The following is a 17,107-nucleotide window of genomic DNA, read 5'->3' on the forward strand; positions in this document are numbered from 1 at the left end:
ACTGTTAAAAAATTTCTGTCTGGAGCTTGTAACGCAGACAAATCTCCACCTAAGTTTACAGACAAAATGGAAACCAGTCAGCTAGGAAACAAGCAGATCTGGGTTAAGTTCCTCATTGCATATTTCATTTTTGCTTGCGTGATTCTTGCTCACACATACCCAGAGTCCTTTCAGAGCAATCTATAATTATCTTTGCAAGATGAAGGATTGGGTGTGTATAGCATTTCTGTTTATTCAGCTACGATTATGGTTGTAAAATCACCCTTTTCTTTTTGCTTAAAGGAGGGGCAAGCAGGCATGGCAGGGGATGTGAGAGCTCTCCCTTAGCCACTGAGGACATGGAGATGCTGTCCACCCATCCACCCAGCCAATCACCCACTTGGCTTCTTTAAAAGCTGACGCATCCTCTAAATTTTGCTTTGAAGCAAGATCAGCCTGCTCCATGGTGTATTTATCAGATCAATCATCACAGATCTCTCAGTTGCTACCGTGGTGTTTTCTGGTGTTGGAGGACGTTTTTCTCTGCCTCCTCCATTTTAATGAGTCATTCCAAAATCTGTGCTTGCTTCTAGACAAAAACACAAAACAAAACAAAAAACAATAAACAACAACATGGAGGAAAAATTGCCTTTTTCATTCAGCAGCTAGTGTTCAGTTTACAGATGTGGAGTAGACATACTCTGCTTTGTAGTGATGATGGTGACAGCAGACTGCTAAAAGTAGAAACTGGGTCATGCCCATCCTCTCAAATGATCAGTCGAGTTGTTTAATAAGTCCCAGGCAGTTACACCTGAGCAAACTCAGTGAGGGCCATGGCTTTACTCAAATGCTACTGAGGCCTCAACTGGAAAAGAGTGGAGCCTTTTGCAGAAGTAGCTGAGAGCAACTTGACCTGCAGGACAGTGATGTTTGAACAAGCAAGGACCCACGGCAGCTCTCAGAGCTGATGGCACGCTGTGAGGTTGGCAACGTGGAAAAGCAACTGTTTGAAGCTGGGTAACTCTGACACAGTGAGGAAAGCACACGGGTATGGATCCTCCCAGCTCACCAGAGCTGGCTGATGCTTGTCTGACCAGAGTGAAATGATGAAGGGACTAAAACCAGCAGAAATCTGTTGACCTCCGTCAATTTCCTGATGGGTTAGCTGGCTGAGCTCGCTTACTGAGGGCCAGACCAGCTGGTGGAAAGGAAGAGGGGAAGAGGGCTGCCGCAGTTCCTAGCAGCGAGTTGATTTAGATCAGATAAAACATAACGTGAAACTGCACTTTAGAAACTTTCCAAGGTGATGCTGTCCTTTACAGCAGTGAGGCTCTGTAGGTGATCTATTAATGCTCACACCAGCCTGAGTAATGTCTGCACAGAGAAGCAACTGTGTCAGCGTGAAACTGAATGGCAGAAGAGGAAGTTTTCACTTGTCAGCTGGGGAATAACCAACTTCATTTTCAGCTTTTGCATAGGTTGAAGGCACTAATTAGACTCCTGGTCTCGGCTGCTCATCAGCGCAACTCGCCAGCAAAGCTCCACATGAACCGCTCTGGGTCGATACTGCGCCATGGCTGCTGCGAGGCTGACAGGCTCGGGTCAGAGATGCAGGTGCCCTCACGCACGCAAAAACACAGCCTGTGCCCCAAAGCAGCCATAATCTATGCGCTACATATGTGGGGCAGGCAGGGAGGGGAAGCCGACCCTGCCCTGGGCTGACATGTTATCTGAGGGAGCAGGAGGCCGTGGCGGCTCGCCACCTCAACACTTCAGGGGAGCCATGCCAGCGCCTCGGCCTGAGCAGCACCCACCAGCTCCGGCCTGACCTCAGTAGGGCTTCGTGCAGAGAACAAAAGGGCCCGTTGGACATTAAAGGCGGGGAACACAGGCTGCTTCCAGAGGGACAGGTCAGCGAAGCCGCAGGGCTGCGGTGAGAAGCGCAGCAGGGACACCTTCTCACTCCCCCCCCCTCCGCCCCGGGCGCCATTTTGCTGCCCAGATGCTCCTTCTCGCCCCTCTCCCCTTCCCCCTCAGCATCTGGCCTCCTTCGGGCCCTGGCCAATGACAGCTCACGGTGTACGTGAACCACCCGCCTCTAGCCAATGAGCGCCCCCCTTCCCACGTGGCGATCTGCGTGATGCCTCCAGTGCGAGCGGGGGCCGCGTCTTTGTTGGCGGTTAAAACACGCCCCCCTCCCGCCCCGCCAACGCTCCCCGCGGGAAAGAAGGGGGGGGGGGGGGGAGCGTCCTCAGCTGCTCCGATCACGTGACGCGGCCTCGCTTGGCGGGGAGGCGGATGGCGCGGATGTGCACCATATAGTCCCGCAGACGCTGCTCCCTTGTGAAGCTGTAGCTTTTGTCGGAGGCTCCTGCGTTTAATCCGTAGCAGAATGTCAGGAGAGAAGCCCAGAAAGATAGGCTACAGGCCGGCGGGCGCTGAGGGAGAAGCAGGTGACGCTTGGCGGAAGGACACCTCACAGCCGGATCTTGTTTTCCTAAGGCGGCTCCTATATAAAGGCGGTGGGGGCGCCATGCCACCTCATTGTGTGGCTGTGGCTGAGGTAAAGAGGTGGTGTTCGTGTCTGTTCGCGCAGCCCCTTCCCGCGTGGCGCGGACCGGAGCAGCCTCCCCTCCCCTGGCCGCCATGGCTCTTTAAGGGCGGCAGGGCCAGCGGCGGCATCGGCCAGTGCAGCAGGCGCAGCAGCAGCGGCGGCGGCCTCAGCACATCCTCGGCATCTGCAACCATGGCGTGAGTATTGTGTGTGAGGGACTGGTATTCCCTCGCCTGTGTGGTGCTAGTCGCCTTCTTCCCCCCTTTCAAATGGGCTTTGGGGGCGGGTTTATGACTCGTATAGTAATGGATGATATCTCCCCGCGGATAAATAAGTACCTGGGTAGTAAGATGGGGGGGAGGGGGCATCCGTCTGGGGCTCAGTGTCCTTGGGGCGGCGAGTGTCAGAAGTGGCAGGAAATGCCATTTCGGGAGAAATTAGGAGAAATCCCTTTGTCTTCTATGGTTCAAGAAAACTTGATTCCTAAAAGCTTAAGTTTTTTTCATTTCCTGGGGTTTTGGGAGGAGTAGGAGTAGTACGTTGAAAGGGGGGGAGGGGTTCTTCACCTAGCGTGGGGGAAAATAGCTGGGGGGAAGTGGGGCATCGGGTTTCTGAGAGTGTAAGTATCGTTTGGTATGTCGAGAAATGGGGGCTGTTCTTAAGATGGCAGCAGTACTGTCGTCGTAAAATACTGTAGAGTTAAGCCTGCCCTGATGATCTGGAGAGGTTTCATAACCCTCTGGAAACCCCATAAAGGGGGGGGGGGGGGGGGTGTGACACTCGATTCAGTTTCTCACCCAGACACCCTGTTTTCCGAGAAGGTCCTTTGTCCTTTTCCACCTCGTCTCCATCGCTGCATCCTGGGTGCTCGGCACGGCGCAGCCCTGTAAAGCCTGGGCGGCAGCCTGAGGCGCCCGGTGCTGGAGGCGCGGTGGAAACGTGGCAGGATACAAAATGGCGGCCGCTGGCGGGGTGGGGAGAGGCAGGCGGCAGGATCACGAAATGGCTGCGGCTGCTGGCGTGGGCGTGAGTCACGGCAGTGGGTGGGTGGGGCCGGCGGCAGCCGGTGCCCGTCTTTGGGCATGAGGAAGCCGGGCGGCCCTCGGCGGGGGGGGGGGGGGGGCTCATACCTGGAGCCCTGGAGCCTGCGGCTGGCTCTGGCGAGCCTTTAGCCGGCAATTAAAAGTGTAAAGATGTTAACGTTGCGGGCAAGCAGCAGTCCCGAAAATGGCGAAGTCCCACGAGTCTGTAGAGTGGCGCCATACTTCCAAAGTGGCATTGCTTTTTAAAAAGCTGCTGTGCTGGCTGAATGGATTCTGATGAATTGAAGTTTTATTTGCAGGTTTTTCAAGGCACCCCACAGCAGCATTGCTGTAGTCGACAAAAAGACCCTCTACTTGCCTACATCCTTCGACGTCAAAGCATTAAAAACTGATGAAGATGAGCCTCTTGAACAACGAGATGCTGTTGGGGGATTCATTATCCCCCTTCAGCCAGCCGTGTTCGGTGGCTGAGGAAAGTCTGGGACTCCTAGATGACTACCTGGAGGTGGCCGAGCCCATCAGTTCGCATGGGTTCTCCAGCGACAAGGCTAAGGCAGTCTCCTCCAATTGGCTTGCTGTGGACAGTTTAGGCAACACCATAGATAGCAGCCAGGGTAAGGTATTTATTTGCATAAAGTGCGTCATCACAATGACACATAATGTGTTTAGTAAACATTCTGATTAAAAAGATATAAATTGCTAGGGTTTCATAAACATGAAGGCAACCTCACGTGCATACCTCTGCTTGGAAAGCGTGTGTACTACACTGCTTACATGATTGCTGGACTGGCGTAGTGATAATTCTGTTGCCCTCTTAATAATTTACCAGCAGTTATGGTACTGTTCACTGGCAGAGGTGACAAGAAACCAGCATGGCTGTTCGTTTCAAATGGCCTTGAATTTTTTTGGTCTTGGAGTAAGAGGGATGGAATGTCAGAACAGCTGACGGCTTACATTGTACCCTGCAGTCTTAGGCGAATGGCAGGGGATTCTTTCTTCATGGTTGAATTCTTTCATGCTGCTATGAGAGAGAGGGAAGATGTTAAAAGATGAGCTGATAGATTATTTTCAGAAGCTTGAATTGCATTGGTTGCTAGTTTACTGAAGTGGTAAACTTTTTTTTATTGTGCAGAGGATGCCTTCTCTGGCATGGAGTGGATGGTGGAGAAGATGGATCTGAAGGAATTTGATTTTGATGCCCTGTTAGGTATGGAACATCTGGAAGCCACCGTCTCACCAGACGAGCTGATGGCCACGTTGGAAGACACGTGTGATCTCCTATTTAACCCTACCATCCAGGAATTTCACAACAAAGAACCTCCACTGATTACTGACCTAATCACCCATCTCCCCGAATCTCCAATTGGAGCAGATCCAATGGCCCCATTGGCTTCCCTTTGGTCTTTCCCCCTCTCCCCAGGGTCTCTGACTTCCACTCCAGACCATTCATTTAGTTTAGAACTAGGTAGTGAAGTGGATGTTCTGGAAGGAGAAAGAAAACAGGAGGGCCCCACCTTTGTGATAGTGATTGCCAAGTCTGAGAAAGAGGAGGAGAACCATTCTGATGATAGTGGAATATGCATGAGCCCAGACTCCTACCTGGGAACACCCCAACATAGTCCTACCAATTCAGTTGGATCCCCCAATGACAACCAGTTCCCTGCAGATGCCACCTGTGGCTCTGTGCGGTCCAAACCATATGATCATCCTGCAGAGAAGGTAGTGTCAGCAAAGATGAAAGGAGAAAAGAAAATGGATAAGAAATTGAAAAAGATGGAGCAGAATAAGACAGCTGCCACGCGTTACCGGCAGAAGAAGAGGGCAGAACAGGAGGCGCTGTCTGGGGAGTGCAGAGAGTTGGAGCAGAAGAATCAGGCCCTGAAGGAGAAAGCAGATTCCCTTAGTAAGGAAATTCAGTACTTAAAAGATCTGATTGAAGAAGTACGCAAGGCCAAGGGCAAAAGAGCTAGAGTCCCTGAATAGAGTAGTCAGCAGTTTTTATGTGCATGTATATAAGCTTGCTGCTAAAGCTGTGTATTGCTGTCTAATAAATTATTTTATAGTAAACTTGCTGGTCTGGTGTGAGATAACTGGGTACCTGTGAAACAAGCATAACCTGCACCACGCCTAGGTGTGAACATGCAACAAGCTATAGGGTGTACTGCTGTCTTGAGAGGGGAGTGCAATTAACGCAGCCTTGTGTGCTGCTGCTTCCACCGGGGAAGGGATGGGGTGCAAGTGCACCGAGTGCTTTGAATCTGTTCAGTTAACACAGTGGCTCGTCACTGCGATTTACGTACATTTGGTAATAAACACATACATGTGCTAAGGGGAGGGGGGTTTGTGCTGAGGTGCCCCAAGCGTTTCAGCATTACTCAATTCAAAGGATTTTCAGAGTGTGTGGAAGGTGACACTAGATGTTAACAAGATACACAAGGTCAGTAAAAGACTATATGGTTATCTACAGACTTTGCAAACCCCGATGTTCTGAAGGACGTGAATGGCCCTGGCTACAGAATGGAGGGGAAAAAAGTGAGTTGTGAATCTTAAGTTTTAATAAATGAGGAGCTTGCTAAGGGTAAGCCTAGAGCGAGTAACGGTGGTGTTCAGTGGCTGCTTCTAGTTTCTCACTGCAAGTCCCCAAGCCTCTGAAATGGGCAGGAGTGTTTCCTCCAAGCTGGTGGGGTTGGGGTAGGAGCTGCCTTCACACTGGTGTGTGGACTGGGTCAAGTGGGTAGAGTTAGTCCTGGTGCTCTTCATGATGAAAGACACCGGTGCACTGAAGTGAAAGACTTGGAGGAGTCTTCAGGCAGGTGCTGAAGAGAAAATTACAAGGTGGAAACAAGCGACTTTCTTCTACCAAGGGAAGAGACGAGTTGGTCCATAAAAGCCAGTTTGGCTCTGCCGAGGCAGCCGGTGCAGAGAAGGTGCCGGTGTGCTGGAGCAGCGTGCGTGCGCTGGGGATGCGGGTGGGGGCTGTTTACAGAGAGCTGCAGCCTGGCTCCTGGGGTTTGCCTTGCTCAGCGGGGCCGTGGTAGGCGAGTTGGTGCTCTGGTGCTGGAGCGTGGCAACAGGAAAGATGCAACGGGGGGGGGGGGGGGGGGTGTGTGTGTGTGTGTGTGGAAAGACCCAACCCTGCTGTGATGGTGTCTGTCTTAGTAAACGCTGCGGAGAAGTTGAACACCGAGGTGACAGGGAGGAGCCCGAGTAGCAGAGTGGTTTCTGCCTGTAGATACTAATTGGTGCTCTTCTATTAGCGGGTGAGTCTAGCTACTGAATGCAAGGGAATTTTTTTTATGGTTGGTTCTATTTCTGTGAGGTTCTGAACATCAGTGAACTTCCACATCCAGCGGGGCCATACTCTGCTGATAGAATCTTCAGGATTTGGGACATGCCATTTTTAATCATTTTGCATGGTGGGTGTTTTTGGTTTTATTTTGGCCACTGATACCCAGATTTAGCAGCAGCTAATCCCTGCTTGGCCTGTTGGAGCCAGCTTTGGCATGCGGACGTGCACATCCTTCCCCAAGGAGTTAAGATTCCTTCTCACTTGCACTGACATGACCCAGTAAGCTGCCCAGCTCAGGTACCTGCATGTCCCAGCCTGGCTGACACACACACACGCCGTGCAGTGGCGTCAAGGACTGGCTTTAGCCAGCACTGGGCTCCAGCGAGCGCTGGAGCAGGGAGGGAAGACGTCCATAATGGCATTAGAAAATTGCCTGTCCAGTTGCAGCCTCGTGGTGTTGCTGATTTCTGGCACTTAAGCTCCTTATGTCCTCAAGTTTGTGCTGCAGTCCTCCAGCCCTATTCATTACCCAAGCCATTTGCTGATGTGTGACACAGAATAACAGCCGTATGCTCTGGGACCTGCTGCGTGAAGGCTCCTTCAGCAGGCCGACGAAGTAGGTAACTGCTGGCAGCAGGCAGCTGCTTGCTGGCAGGGAGGGCCGATCCGGCCAGGCCCTTGATGGTGACCTGACCTGTCTGCGCTTACAGCTGTAATTTCGCTTAAATTACAGCGAAAAGGCTCCCTGTCAGGACTTAGGGCTGTGCCACGTTGAAAGTGGCGTGGGGTAACTAAGACCCTCACCTTGGGTTTCATGAGACAGCGAGTTCCCTGTTGCGTAGTCTCAGCCCAGACTCCTCACCTTCATGGGACTATATCTGCCCCATCTCTTGCCTCCTGGGCAGGCGCTCTGACTCCTATGCGCTGTATAAATGGGATGGACTGCAAACTGGCAGGCACATAATGTTCCTGTGTTGTTCTGCAGGGTGTACTGGTGGCTGCGTGCAGGGACAAGGGACTGTTCTGTTTTGGGAGGTTTCCTTCAGATCAACTGGACCTGCCAGGCCAGGGGTGGGGATAATTAAGAGGGGGAAAGCCCAATGAGCAGGACAGTCTGTCCCTTGATGGGTCAAATCTGCACCTGAGGTGACAATGTGCTTGGGCTCAGCTGAGCCACAGAAAACACGGTAGCTGCTATGAGTGTATGGGCAAGTGGCTTCTCTGTGCAGGGCAATACCCTCCCCTTCTCCCCAAACTGATCCCCCTTTCCAAACATGGGGCAATCACTGCTACTTCCCTTAGAGCCATTGCAACTTCTGCTTAAACCTGGCAGCAGCTCGGGCTGTGGGACTGCGGGTATATTTTGCAGCCATTACTCAGCTCACCCAAAGCTTGGAAAGTTAGGATATTTATCTCTCACCCTATGGCAGGGCTGTCTGTGAGCCACCTCCGACTAAAATCAATTTTTCTTTGAATTCATGTTCTGCAGGCAGACGAGGCAGTGTCTGTGCTGGCCAGTAAATACATGATTCTACAGCCCTCCAGAGAATACGTAGCTCCAATTTACCAAATTACACTCACTCCGGGGAAGGAAGATCAGAGCTGGAACAGGAGACAAGAAATGCATGACACACCCATGCTGCTTTGCTCTCTGCCCTGTGTCCATGTGTACGTTTTACAGGAGCCCTTGCAGGAGAAGCAGAAACCTGCTCTTAAAGAGCCGTTGGCATCGTTACTGTTTGCTGAGGCTCTGAGCTTGCAGCTTTGCAGAGGCAGCCAATATGGCAACCTTATGCAATGCCTGCTGAAATGATGCCGTGTTTCCATACTTAGTAACTTAGTTAAGCTTTTACACTGGCTGGAGATTAGGGCTGACTCTTCCTTTGTGTTTTTCATTTCGACTTTTTCTCCAAGCTTGTGTTAGCCGTAGCCAGCATCGTGCCACTTGGCTCGGCAGCCCAGCAGCTTGTCCAGCCTGCTGCAGGAACACCGAGGACACCATCACATTACAAACCCCAGAGTAATAGCCTCCTGCCTGGTGATTGCTTTTACATTTTGCAAACTGCAGGAGCTGTCTTCCTTTTCTCACAGCCTCTCGGAACAAATGTGCTTCAATCGAATCCTTGTGCCTTGCCTACAGGGTGATACTGTGTCCAGAAATAGGTTTTAGTGCATGAAATGCAGGCTTTACCTACCCCTGGAGGAGCCCAGTTCTTCTACATATTTGGAAATATTAGAATTCCCCCAATCCGCGTTATATAAAAGCTATTTGAATTTGAAGTTTGCACGGCTGATGGGATATCTGCCTTGGTTATTCTTCTTCTGAATTAAGGGCAGTGAAGTGGATTTCACAGGCACAGCATGCATGACCCTCAGGCTGCTGATCCCTTAGCTGATTTTGTACTTCATGGTAAACAGGAGTCCAATATTCCCATATGTAACCAAACAATCCCCAGCAGTTTACTGCTCACAAAGCTGCTCTGCCAACATACAGCTCCATCTCATGAGCTCATTTCTGCTGTTACTACTATTTATAATTACTTTCCTCTTTGCCCTGCCTTTAGAGAGACCCAGGTGCTTGCACATCTCTCTGCAAACAAAAAGAGGAAACCACTACTGCTGACAACATCTTTGCACGCCTGTGTGGATGCACCTTTGCAGCACACTTACAAAAATAATCCCCAGCTGCAGCTTTGGAGAATGAAGAAAGAAGGACGATAAAATCTTCCAAATAGCTTTTGCCCTGGCAGAAAGCCCAGAAATAGTTGCAAGGACAGGCTGTCCTTTGGGAGATGAATGCTTCCCCAGTGCTGCTGAGCTGGACTGGTAGGAAGAAAATGTGGGTTATTCTGATTGATTGAAACAATTTTACACAGTGGTAGTCCAGTCACAGCCTCTTCTCTCCTAGCCCCAAAGCCATGTTGTCTCCAGAGAGGAGTCACGTGCCTCTTGAAAAAAACACATTTCCTGTCTTGCCCATGTTTCCCACAGCCGCATTAAGTATTGCCTCATCTATTTTTTAGGTATGGTTCAGCTTCTGTTCTTGATATATCCATATACTTTCTCTGTTTGAGATGTCCCTTGCTTTCTCAACCCTCCGTGTTGGGTAGCCACCCTTCTTCTTCACTTACTGAACCTGTTTCTAATTCAGAAAGCCTTTTTTTTGGGGGGTGGGAAATCTATACATTTTTGGCCAGAGTAACACCAGTTTTGTTTATCTTTCCATAGGCTTAGGCCTTCAGAAACAACAGGATCTATATTGTCCTTCCTACATGCATGATTTCCACCTTCTGTGTACTCATTTTTTCTTAATACAGTTCAAGTAGCTTCTGGACACAACCTACCTTCCTCTGTCCCCCTGCTGTATTCACATCCTTGCTGTGCAGTCCAGCACATATATTGGTGTTATACTTCCTTTCCAGTGCAAAGACAGTCTTGGGGTGTTACCACGAGCATCCCTTGCTGGGCCAAAAAATGTCATCTTTGCTGACTTTCCTATTGAAATGCTTCAGGCCCACAAGTTGGGCCTTGTGAATTAACAGAGGAGTTCGGTCCCCTGACCTAGGCAATACTGTTTCAGCTGCTCAGGTATCCCAGGTATGCTGTCTTTGCATTATTTTCAGTGCATTCATGCAGTGTCACAAGCCACTGAATGAAGCTAGCTCTGCCCACAAGCTCCAATTTCCCTATTACAGGGGTGCATGTTCTCAAGTAATGGCTAGCCGCCTCTCGTTTCTCCTTCAGCTGCTCTTTTCCTCTCTTTTACACGTACACACCCTTTTAAAAAATGGCAGGGAGCGAGTTCCAAGTGCAGCAGACGTGTCAGCTGAATTTATATAGGGCAGGGAATCTCCTAGTTCTGTAACTATTCTGCATCTCCATTGCGGCACGCAGACAGCTGGAGAAAGTGACCCAGTCTTTGCCTCCCATTAAAGGAGAGAGATGAACTTGCTGGCAAACAAATGGTGCAGCTCAGGACAGACCAGCTTGGATAGATTACTAGTTAACCCTGCCAACAGCTAGTTTGTTCAGAAAAAGGTGCATGTAACCCTATAGACAACTGCAGAGCAGCCTTCGTGCTTTTTATTTCCCCTGCCCCCACCAGTTAGTGGTTGGCACTGTTAATCCTATTTAATGTAACTATGGATAGATATGCGAACCTTTAATCTGTCTCAAACTTACCAACCCTTCAGCCTGGCTTAGCAACAGTTCCACATGATGAGCTGTAAGCAGGCATTAGGCAACCTGCCTTCTTTTACACTCCTTATTTTTAATCAAATTGATGGGTCTTCTTGTCCAAAATGAGAAACTTCCTTTTGCTGTAACTTTTATTTTGTGAGATAGTCAGGGCGCTGCTGCTGTGCACCCTTTCTACAATAACCAGTCCCTTACTCAAGGCATTCAGGAGCTCATCAGTGTTGTATGTGCTGGTGCCATGTTGGTCATCAGCAAGACTGAAATGGAAGTCAGTCATGAAAAAAGAAACCAGAGGCTGAGATTCCCAGCGGTTTTTAGCACACACCGCCCCCTATCCCCTGGTTTTCCCCCACAGCTTTTTCAGCCTTTTAAGTCTTGTTTGCCCGAGCAAGTTTTACAGTCTGTCTTTGTTCGTTGGCAGCCAGGTTTGTTACTGCTACGTCATTTCAGAGGCAAGAGGTTGGTTAGTGTCCCGGGCAACCACGTTTTATTGGTTTACGTTTGCAGTCCTCCCCTCTCCCGATACACATGTAATGCCGATGTTAGCTGTTGTTGCTTTCTACACTAACGAAGTAAAGACATACTGATACAGCAGAGGCTGTATCTGTTTGCATTAGCTTGTACCCACCCAAATAAATTTTCCTGCGTGCTTTCCACTCACATAACAGAGGGAGCAACAGGCCATTAACCGGCTTGATGAATCTTCTTTACAGTAAGCTAGCTCAACACTGAGCATCTGGGAACTATTTTGCCTCATCTAAACTGTTTCCCTGGAAAGCTTCTACCACATTAATAACACTCCAGAGCTTTTATTTGCATTTACATTAAAGCTGCTGCTGCCGCCTCCCATTCCAACTCCCTGCTGTGTGTGGGTGGGGATGCACTGTAAGATGGCACTCTCCTCCTTCTTCCCTAGCTCAGCTACCTCTATTTTCTGCTGCAGGATCCTCAGCCGGTGTCGCAGAGCTGGGAAGAGAGCCAGCAGCCCGATGAGCTCAGCCAGCATGCGGCCCTCACCCCGCAGCAGCGGGATGCCTCCCTGCACTGCGCTGGCAGCTGCGCAGGAGAGAAATGCCATTCAGCAGGTCTGAGGGCTGCGGGCTGCAGCGCGTCAGCTTCCAGTGTGGGAACTGGGGGTTGGAGGCCAATTTGGAAAAGCAGCTATGGCAGCTGCTCCTTCCCTAACCCCCTCTTCTCTCGTATGCGGGGTAGAACAGTCTGGCTGCAAGGAACAGAGAGGTGGCACAGGTTACGTCTGAGATAACCACCTCCTGGGGTCCCAGCATAGCCGAGGAGCTGGCATGCTCTAGGCACGACTAGACCATAACACAGAAAATTGGGAGTATGGGAAGGTGCTTAGCTTTAGCTTACCACCAGGCACATGCAACAGGCTGGTACCTATTCTCCCCTCTTGCTTGAAGACATTCCCCCAGGCGCCAACGCCTGTCCTTATCTACCCAGTGTGCCGGTGGCTCTGCTGTTCTTCTTTCACAGTGCTCTGCTAGTGAGGGGGAAAATCAAGGCTAGGACATGTCAGATCTTTGCCCTTGGAGAAGATGGGTCATCTAGAGCCACCTGTTCACTTCTGCTTGCTTTTGCTTCCTCCTGCAAAATAAAGTTTAATTTATCTAAGGATACTATTGGCATACAATGACGTTTGATTTCAGATGGTAAAATCCAGTCTGTCAGGTAGCTTTACCCTCTTCAACAATATAACACCCCACGGCATCCAACCACAAGAAGTATGTTGATTACTTGTGTTGGCCCCAATAGTCTTTCCAGCCCGTAATGAGAGCTTTAAACTTTAAAACTCCACAGATCTGGGTGTTACTGACTCTGGGGAAAACTGCTCTGGGCTCCACTTTAAACTTCCTCATTAACTTTGAAAGAGCAGCTTTCCTGTTTCCTTACATTTCCAAGCGAACAAGCTGGGTTTTGTACAGAGTGAACCGCATTACCCTAGTGCTCCTTTCTGGAGCAACAAAGGATGATTTTGCCTTCCTTGCCCTGCAGAAGAAGGGCCCAGGAGCTGAACCACCACAGAAACAAGGGTGTGCAGGAGCAACTGGTAGAGGAGGCACAAGGTGTGACACGAAGGACCTCTGTAAGGTCAAAGCAACTGCCAAATACTGAAGATAAGGGCTTGAAGCAAAATAACACTCCAGAAATACATCTCTTTCAAAAGTCAAGCTGTGGCACGGTCAGCTTTTTCACACTGTTAATAGTCGCCACGACAGCTCCACATGGGGCTGCATATGTTAGACCAGCTCACGTACACTGCAGCAGGCACAGAGTGCAGAGGTTCTAAGGAGACACGTGCTGCTGCAGCCACATTCTGCTCAACTACTTTTTCAAATAATAGTGTTTCTATTCTTTCAAGAAGCAGTCATTCTGTCTTTTTTTTTTTTTTTTTTTTTTTACACATTTTTTTCATTTTGGGAACAAGGACAAACTGAAAAAGAAAGGAATTGGTCTTTGAACTGTTCTATATTTACCACTTTTGGCTGCAGATAGTTGAACTCGATCCTATTACAAGAAATCCCCTCCCACGTGCTATTACACGATTTCCAGTACACGCACACTTCAGTATGTTCACTATTTCCCCTGTCTGGACCTCATACATCTGGGTGACCTTCCCTCTCATGCAGACAAGAGCCAAAAAACACAACAGAGGCAGAGACATGGGAGGACCGCACCAGGAATTACAATCACGAGGGCAGGGAAGGGATACGAAATTCCCTCCAGTGCTGACATCGAGGCAGCTGCTGCTCAGGTCAGCCAAGCCCCTTGTAATCAACTCCTGAGTCTAACCAAAGCTTGGCATTAGTCCTTCTCCTTACCTGTTTTTTTCCAGAGGGAACACACTTCCCATCTTCTCAGGTAAGGGACAGGAAAGGGCAGTGGCAGGAGCTCCCCAGAAGGACATTTACAGTGGTTTAGGGAGGAAGTGTCTGGAACAACACTCCCACCTGCTGGGCCGTCTATTTGTTGCAGCCGGGAATTTAGCAGTAGTCCGATAGGAAAAACCCGGCACCACAACCTCTGGCTCGGAAGTTTTTAACTTCATGCCGAGGCTCACATCGAGGTCACAACCCCTCCGGGCTACAGGAGCTGGCAGCACCCAGCAGCGGAGCGGGGGGCTCAGATGTAAGCATCCAAAGGACAACTTTCTCCGCATAGGAGAGAGCTCTTCCTCGGAGAGGGGAGACCACGAGTAGGCACAACAGTCATCTCCATTCCAACCTGCGCTCTTTGTAGGCCCGAGCATGTCAGAGAGGATATTAAATACATGTGTCAATATGAATCAGAGAGGCCATTCACACAACTGAGTCATCCTAAAGAGAGGGATGCTTGGATCAGAACAGTGACATGGTTTGTCTTCATCAGTTGTAGCCTGTCATAATAATCACTATTACAAAGGCAAAGAGAGGCAGTGTCTGCAACAATTATTTAATGGAACAACTTACAAAAAGTTTTTGCAACGACTGAAAAACCTGACAGAAGCTGTAATAAGAACAGAAACTGCAGGGCTAGTCAGGTTTAACCGTCTTTTGTAGCATCCTTCCCTTCTGATCATTTACTTCTGGTCCAAAACATTTCTCCGTTCAGATACAGTACTTAATGCTCCCTGCCAAAGAACAGAGGTAGCAGAAACCTTATGTCCTGAGGAAGGGGAACAAGATTTATGTTTGGCTTAGTCCACCCTTCTACATTAAGAATGCAAGACACGTTGCCTGGAGGGAGACAGCACATCTCAGAGCCAAGAGAACCTCTGTGGCTCTAGCTGGCCAGTAACAAGTTCTGCACGGATGCAGAGCTGCTCTGCAAGTGTGACATCAAAGCACTTGCTGACAGAGGCACATCTCTGACGTCCCATCTCAAACACGCCAAGGAAATGGCCACTCCTGCATGCCACGTGCTCAGCTGCAAAAGGACTGGAGCTGCAAGAATTGCTGTCACGTTGTTTATGGTCTCCCAAAGTATTCTCTCTCAAATTTACGGAAATCTTCCTCAGTAAAGACAGTGCCCTCGGGCTTCTTCTTTTCCACCTTCTTTGGAGGCTGATCTTTGGACTTCCTGCCTCTGTTCTGAGCAAGAACCTTCAGGCAATAAAAAAAGGAAAAAACAACAGTCATTCATTGTTATCTAGACCAAACCATGTAATGGTGATTTTCAAGCTCACCTGCAGCATCCCCGCTACTCTGCTAGTACCCTGCTACATCCTGGGATGCCTCCAAAGAAAAGTGAGAAGTAATCACCAATGTTAACCAAAGCAGGTCACTGGGACAACAGCTAATAGCAACTTAGTATTTGGAGTCAAATATGAAAACTACTCTCTGGTAACTGTCACAGAGATTTCAATTCAGACCCTTCTGAAACTATGACCTTCTTTTATCCTGTTTCTCCATGAGACAACCTGAAACCCCCAAAAGTTGGTGCAATTCCCTCAGCATTTTCTAACACACCACCACCTCCTTTCACAATCTCCAGCCTGAGAAACACTGGCCTAAACCACTTGGTTTATGTAAGCTAACAGCCTGTATCTCATAAAAATAGTTCAAAATTCTAGCAGTGTCAGCTATTCTTCTCCTCAGATCCTGGCATGAGACTACCTTTTGGGGAAGACCACTGGATAAATTCTCAGGTTACGAAAAGCATCATTCAAGACTGTATGAAATTCCTATTACATGAGCCAGCAGCACATCTGGTTCCTTGCTAAACAGCCTCCAGCTACAGAGAAGGCCAGTTCGATTGACAGTAAGGAAAAGGTCTGAACCAGGGCTTCCTTGCCAGCTGAAGGTATGAAGTATCTTTGGTAATTTGGGATAGCCAACAGTTGTCAGCACATTTTAACTAGTATCTGAGATCATAGGAGACAACATATCAACAATAGTTTAAATCTGCTGGTGCACACAGAAATTCCTCAAGGCCACTTGCAGACAGAAACCTAACTTGACTCCTTTGCACAAGGTCTAAGCTGGAAGATTCCCATTCATCTGTGTTCCTCAGCAGAAACAGTCCCCCAGAGAAAGAAGTGACAGTCTTACTTGTTCTGTGATGGCTTTGTTTGCAACAAATCGTCCTTTCAACATGTACTGAAGGTTTGCTCTCAAGTGATTCACGGCCTTCTTCTTATGATATTCCTCTAGGCCAAAGCAGAGTGGGAAAAACCACATCAGCTGCTCGTCCAGGCAGCACACAAGCAGAGACACAGGAGGATCAGCAAGGCCCGGGAGAAAGAGACACCGCTACAGCTCAGGGATAGGGGTGCGTTCACAGCTCAGGCTATGTTTAAGTGGGGGACACCAGAAGGGCATCCAGAAGGATGGGAAGGGATGGATACAAGCGACAGGGAGGGTGCCTGAGGGACACCACAAGGGGACCCGGTGCGAGAGCTGGGGAGGGCGGCAAAGCTGCTTCTCCCTCCCCCCGGAGGCGCGCCGGGACTCACCTATCGCCGACTTCACGACTCTGCCCTTGATCGTGGCCTTGTTCCTGCCGGGCTCCGGCGCCCTCTTCCTCCGCCTCGCAGCGCCCGCCGCCCCGGGGCCGTCCTGCCCCCGCTGGAGTCCCGGCGGGGCCTTTCCCCGGCCTGCAGCGGGAAGAGGGACGGAGTTACTCACGCCGTACGCCGGGAATCACGCTCTCCCCGCCCCCGCAGCCCCCGGTCCCCGCGGGCTCACCCGGCGCCTCCAGCAGCTCCAGGCCCCGCCGCAACAGCGAGGCCGACATGACCCCGCCGGTGCCCAACTGCCCTCTGGCCGCCACGCTTCCGCCCGCGCGTGACACCACTTCCGTCACCGCAGCGCCGCGCTTCCGGCGCCATGCCAGGCCTGGCGCGCCTGCGCAGAGGGAGCTGCGGCGGGCGGGAAGGGCTGCGGCGCCATGTTGTGGCGCCATGTTATTTGGAGGTTCCCCGCAGGCCCGCCCTGAGCTCTCGTCGCCCAAAGCGGGTGCGCCGAGTTGTAGCTGGTGGCCCTTTCTGGTCGCCCCTCTCTGCCGCGCCCGCCTGGCAGCCGGCCTGCAGGCCCTCTGTGTTACTCC

General features: G+C 50.3%; 2 protein-coding genes across 3 annotated transcripts; one reads left to right on the forward strand and one right to left on the reverse strand.

The window, feature by feature from the left end:
• Positions 1-2,257: 2,257 nt before the first annotated feature.
• Positions 2,258-5,648, forward strand: ATF4 (activating transcription factor 4). Its single transcript, XM_086469318.1, has 3 exons — positions 2,258-2,730; positions 3,876-4,190; positions 4,709-5,648. Exons 2-3 carry the CDS (start codon positions 3,968-3,970, stop codon positions 5,557-5,559), a joined length of 1,074 nt encoding a protein of 357 aa, XP_086325444.1. The 5' UTR covers positions 2,258-2,730; positions 3,876-3,967; the 3' UTR covers positions 5,560-5,648.
• Positions 5,649-14,500: 8,852 nt separating this feature from the next.
• RPS19BP1 (ribosomal protein S19 binding protein 1) lies at positions 14,501-16,795 on the reverse strand. Of its 2 annotated transcripts, none has more exons than XM_086469333.1 (4): positions 16,747-16,795; positions 16,515-16,655; positions 16,111-16,208; positions 14,501-15,162 (listed from the first exon to the last, which is right to left on the reverse strand). In XM_086469333.1, exons 1-4 carry the CDS (start codon positions 16,793-16,795, stop codon positions 15,028-15,030), a joined length of 423 nt encoding a protein of 140 aa, XP_086325459.1. In that variant the 3' UTR covers positions 14,501-15,027. The 2 variants fall into 2 exon arrangements, with proteins under 2 accessions (XP_086325459.1, XP_086325452.1); XM_086469326.1 differs by having other exon boundaries at positions 16,726-16,795.
• Positions 16,796-17,107: the final 312 nt, after the last annotated feature.

This window comes from Leptosomus discolor, chromosome 1 (assembly GCF_034619465.1).
Source record: "Leptosomus discolor isolate bLepDis1 chromosome 1, bLepDis1.hap2, whole genome shotgun sequence".
In the NCBI taxonomy this organism is placed as follows: domain Eukaryota; kingdom Metazoa; phylum Chordata; class Aves; order Leptosomiformes; family Leptosomidae; genus Leptosomus; species Leptosomus discolor.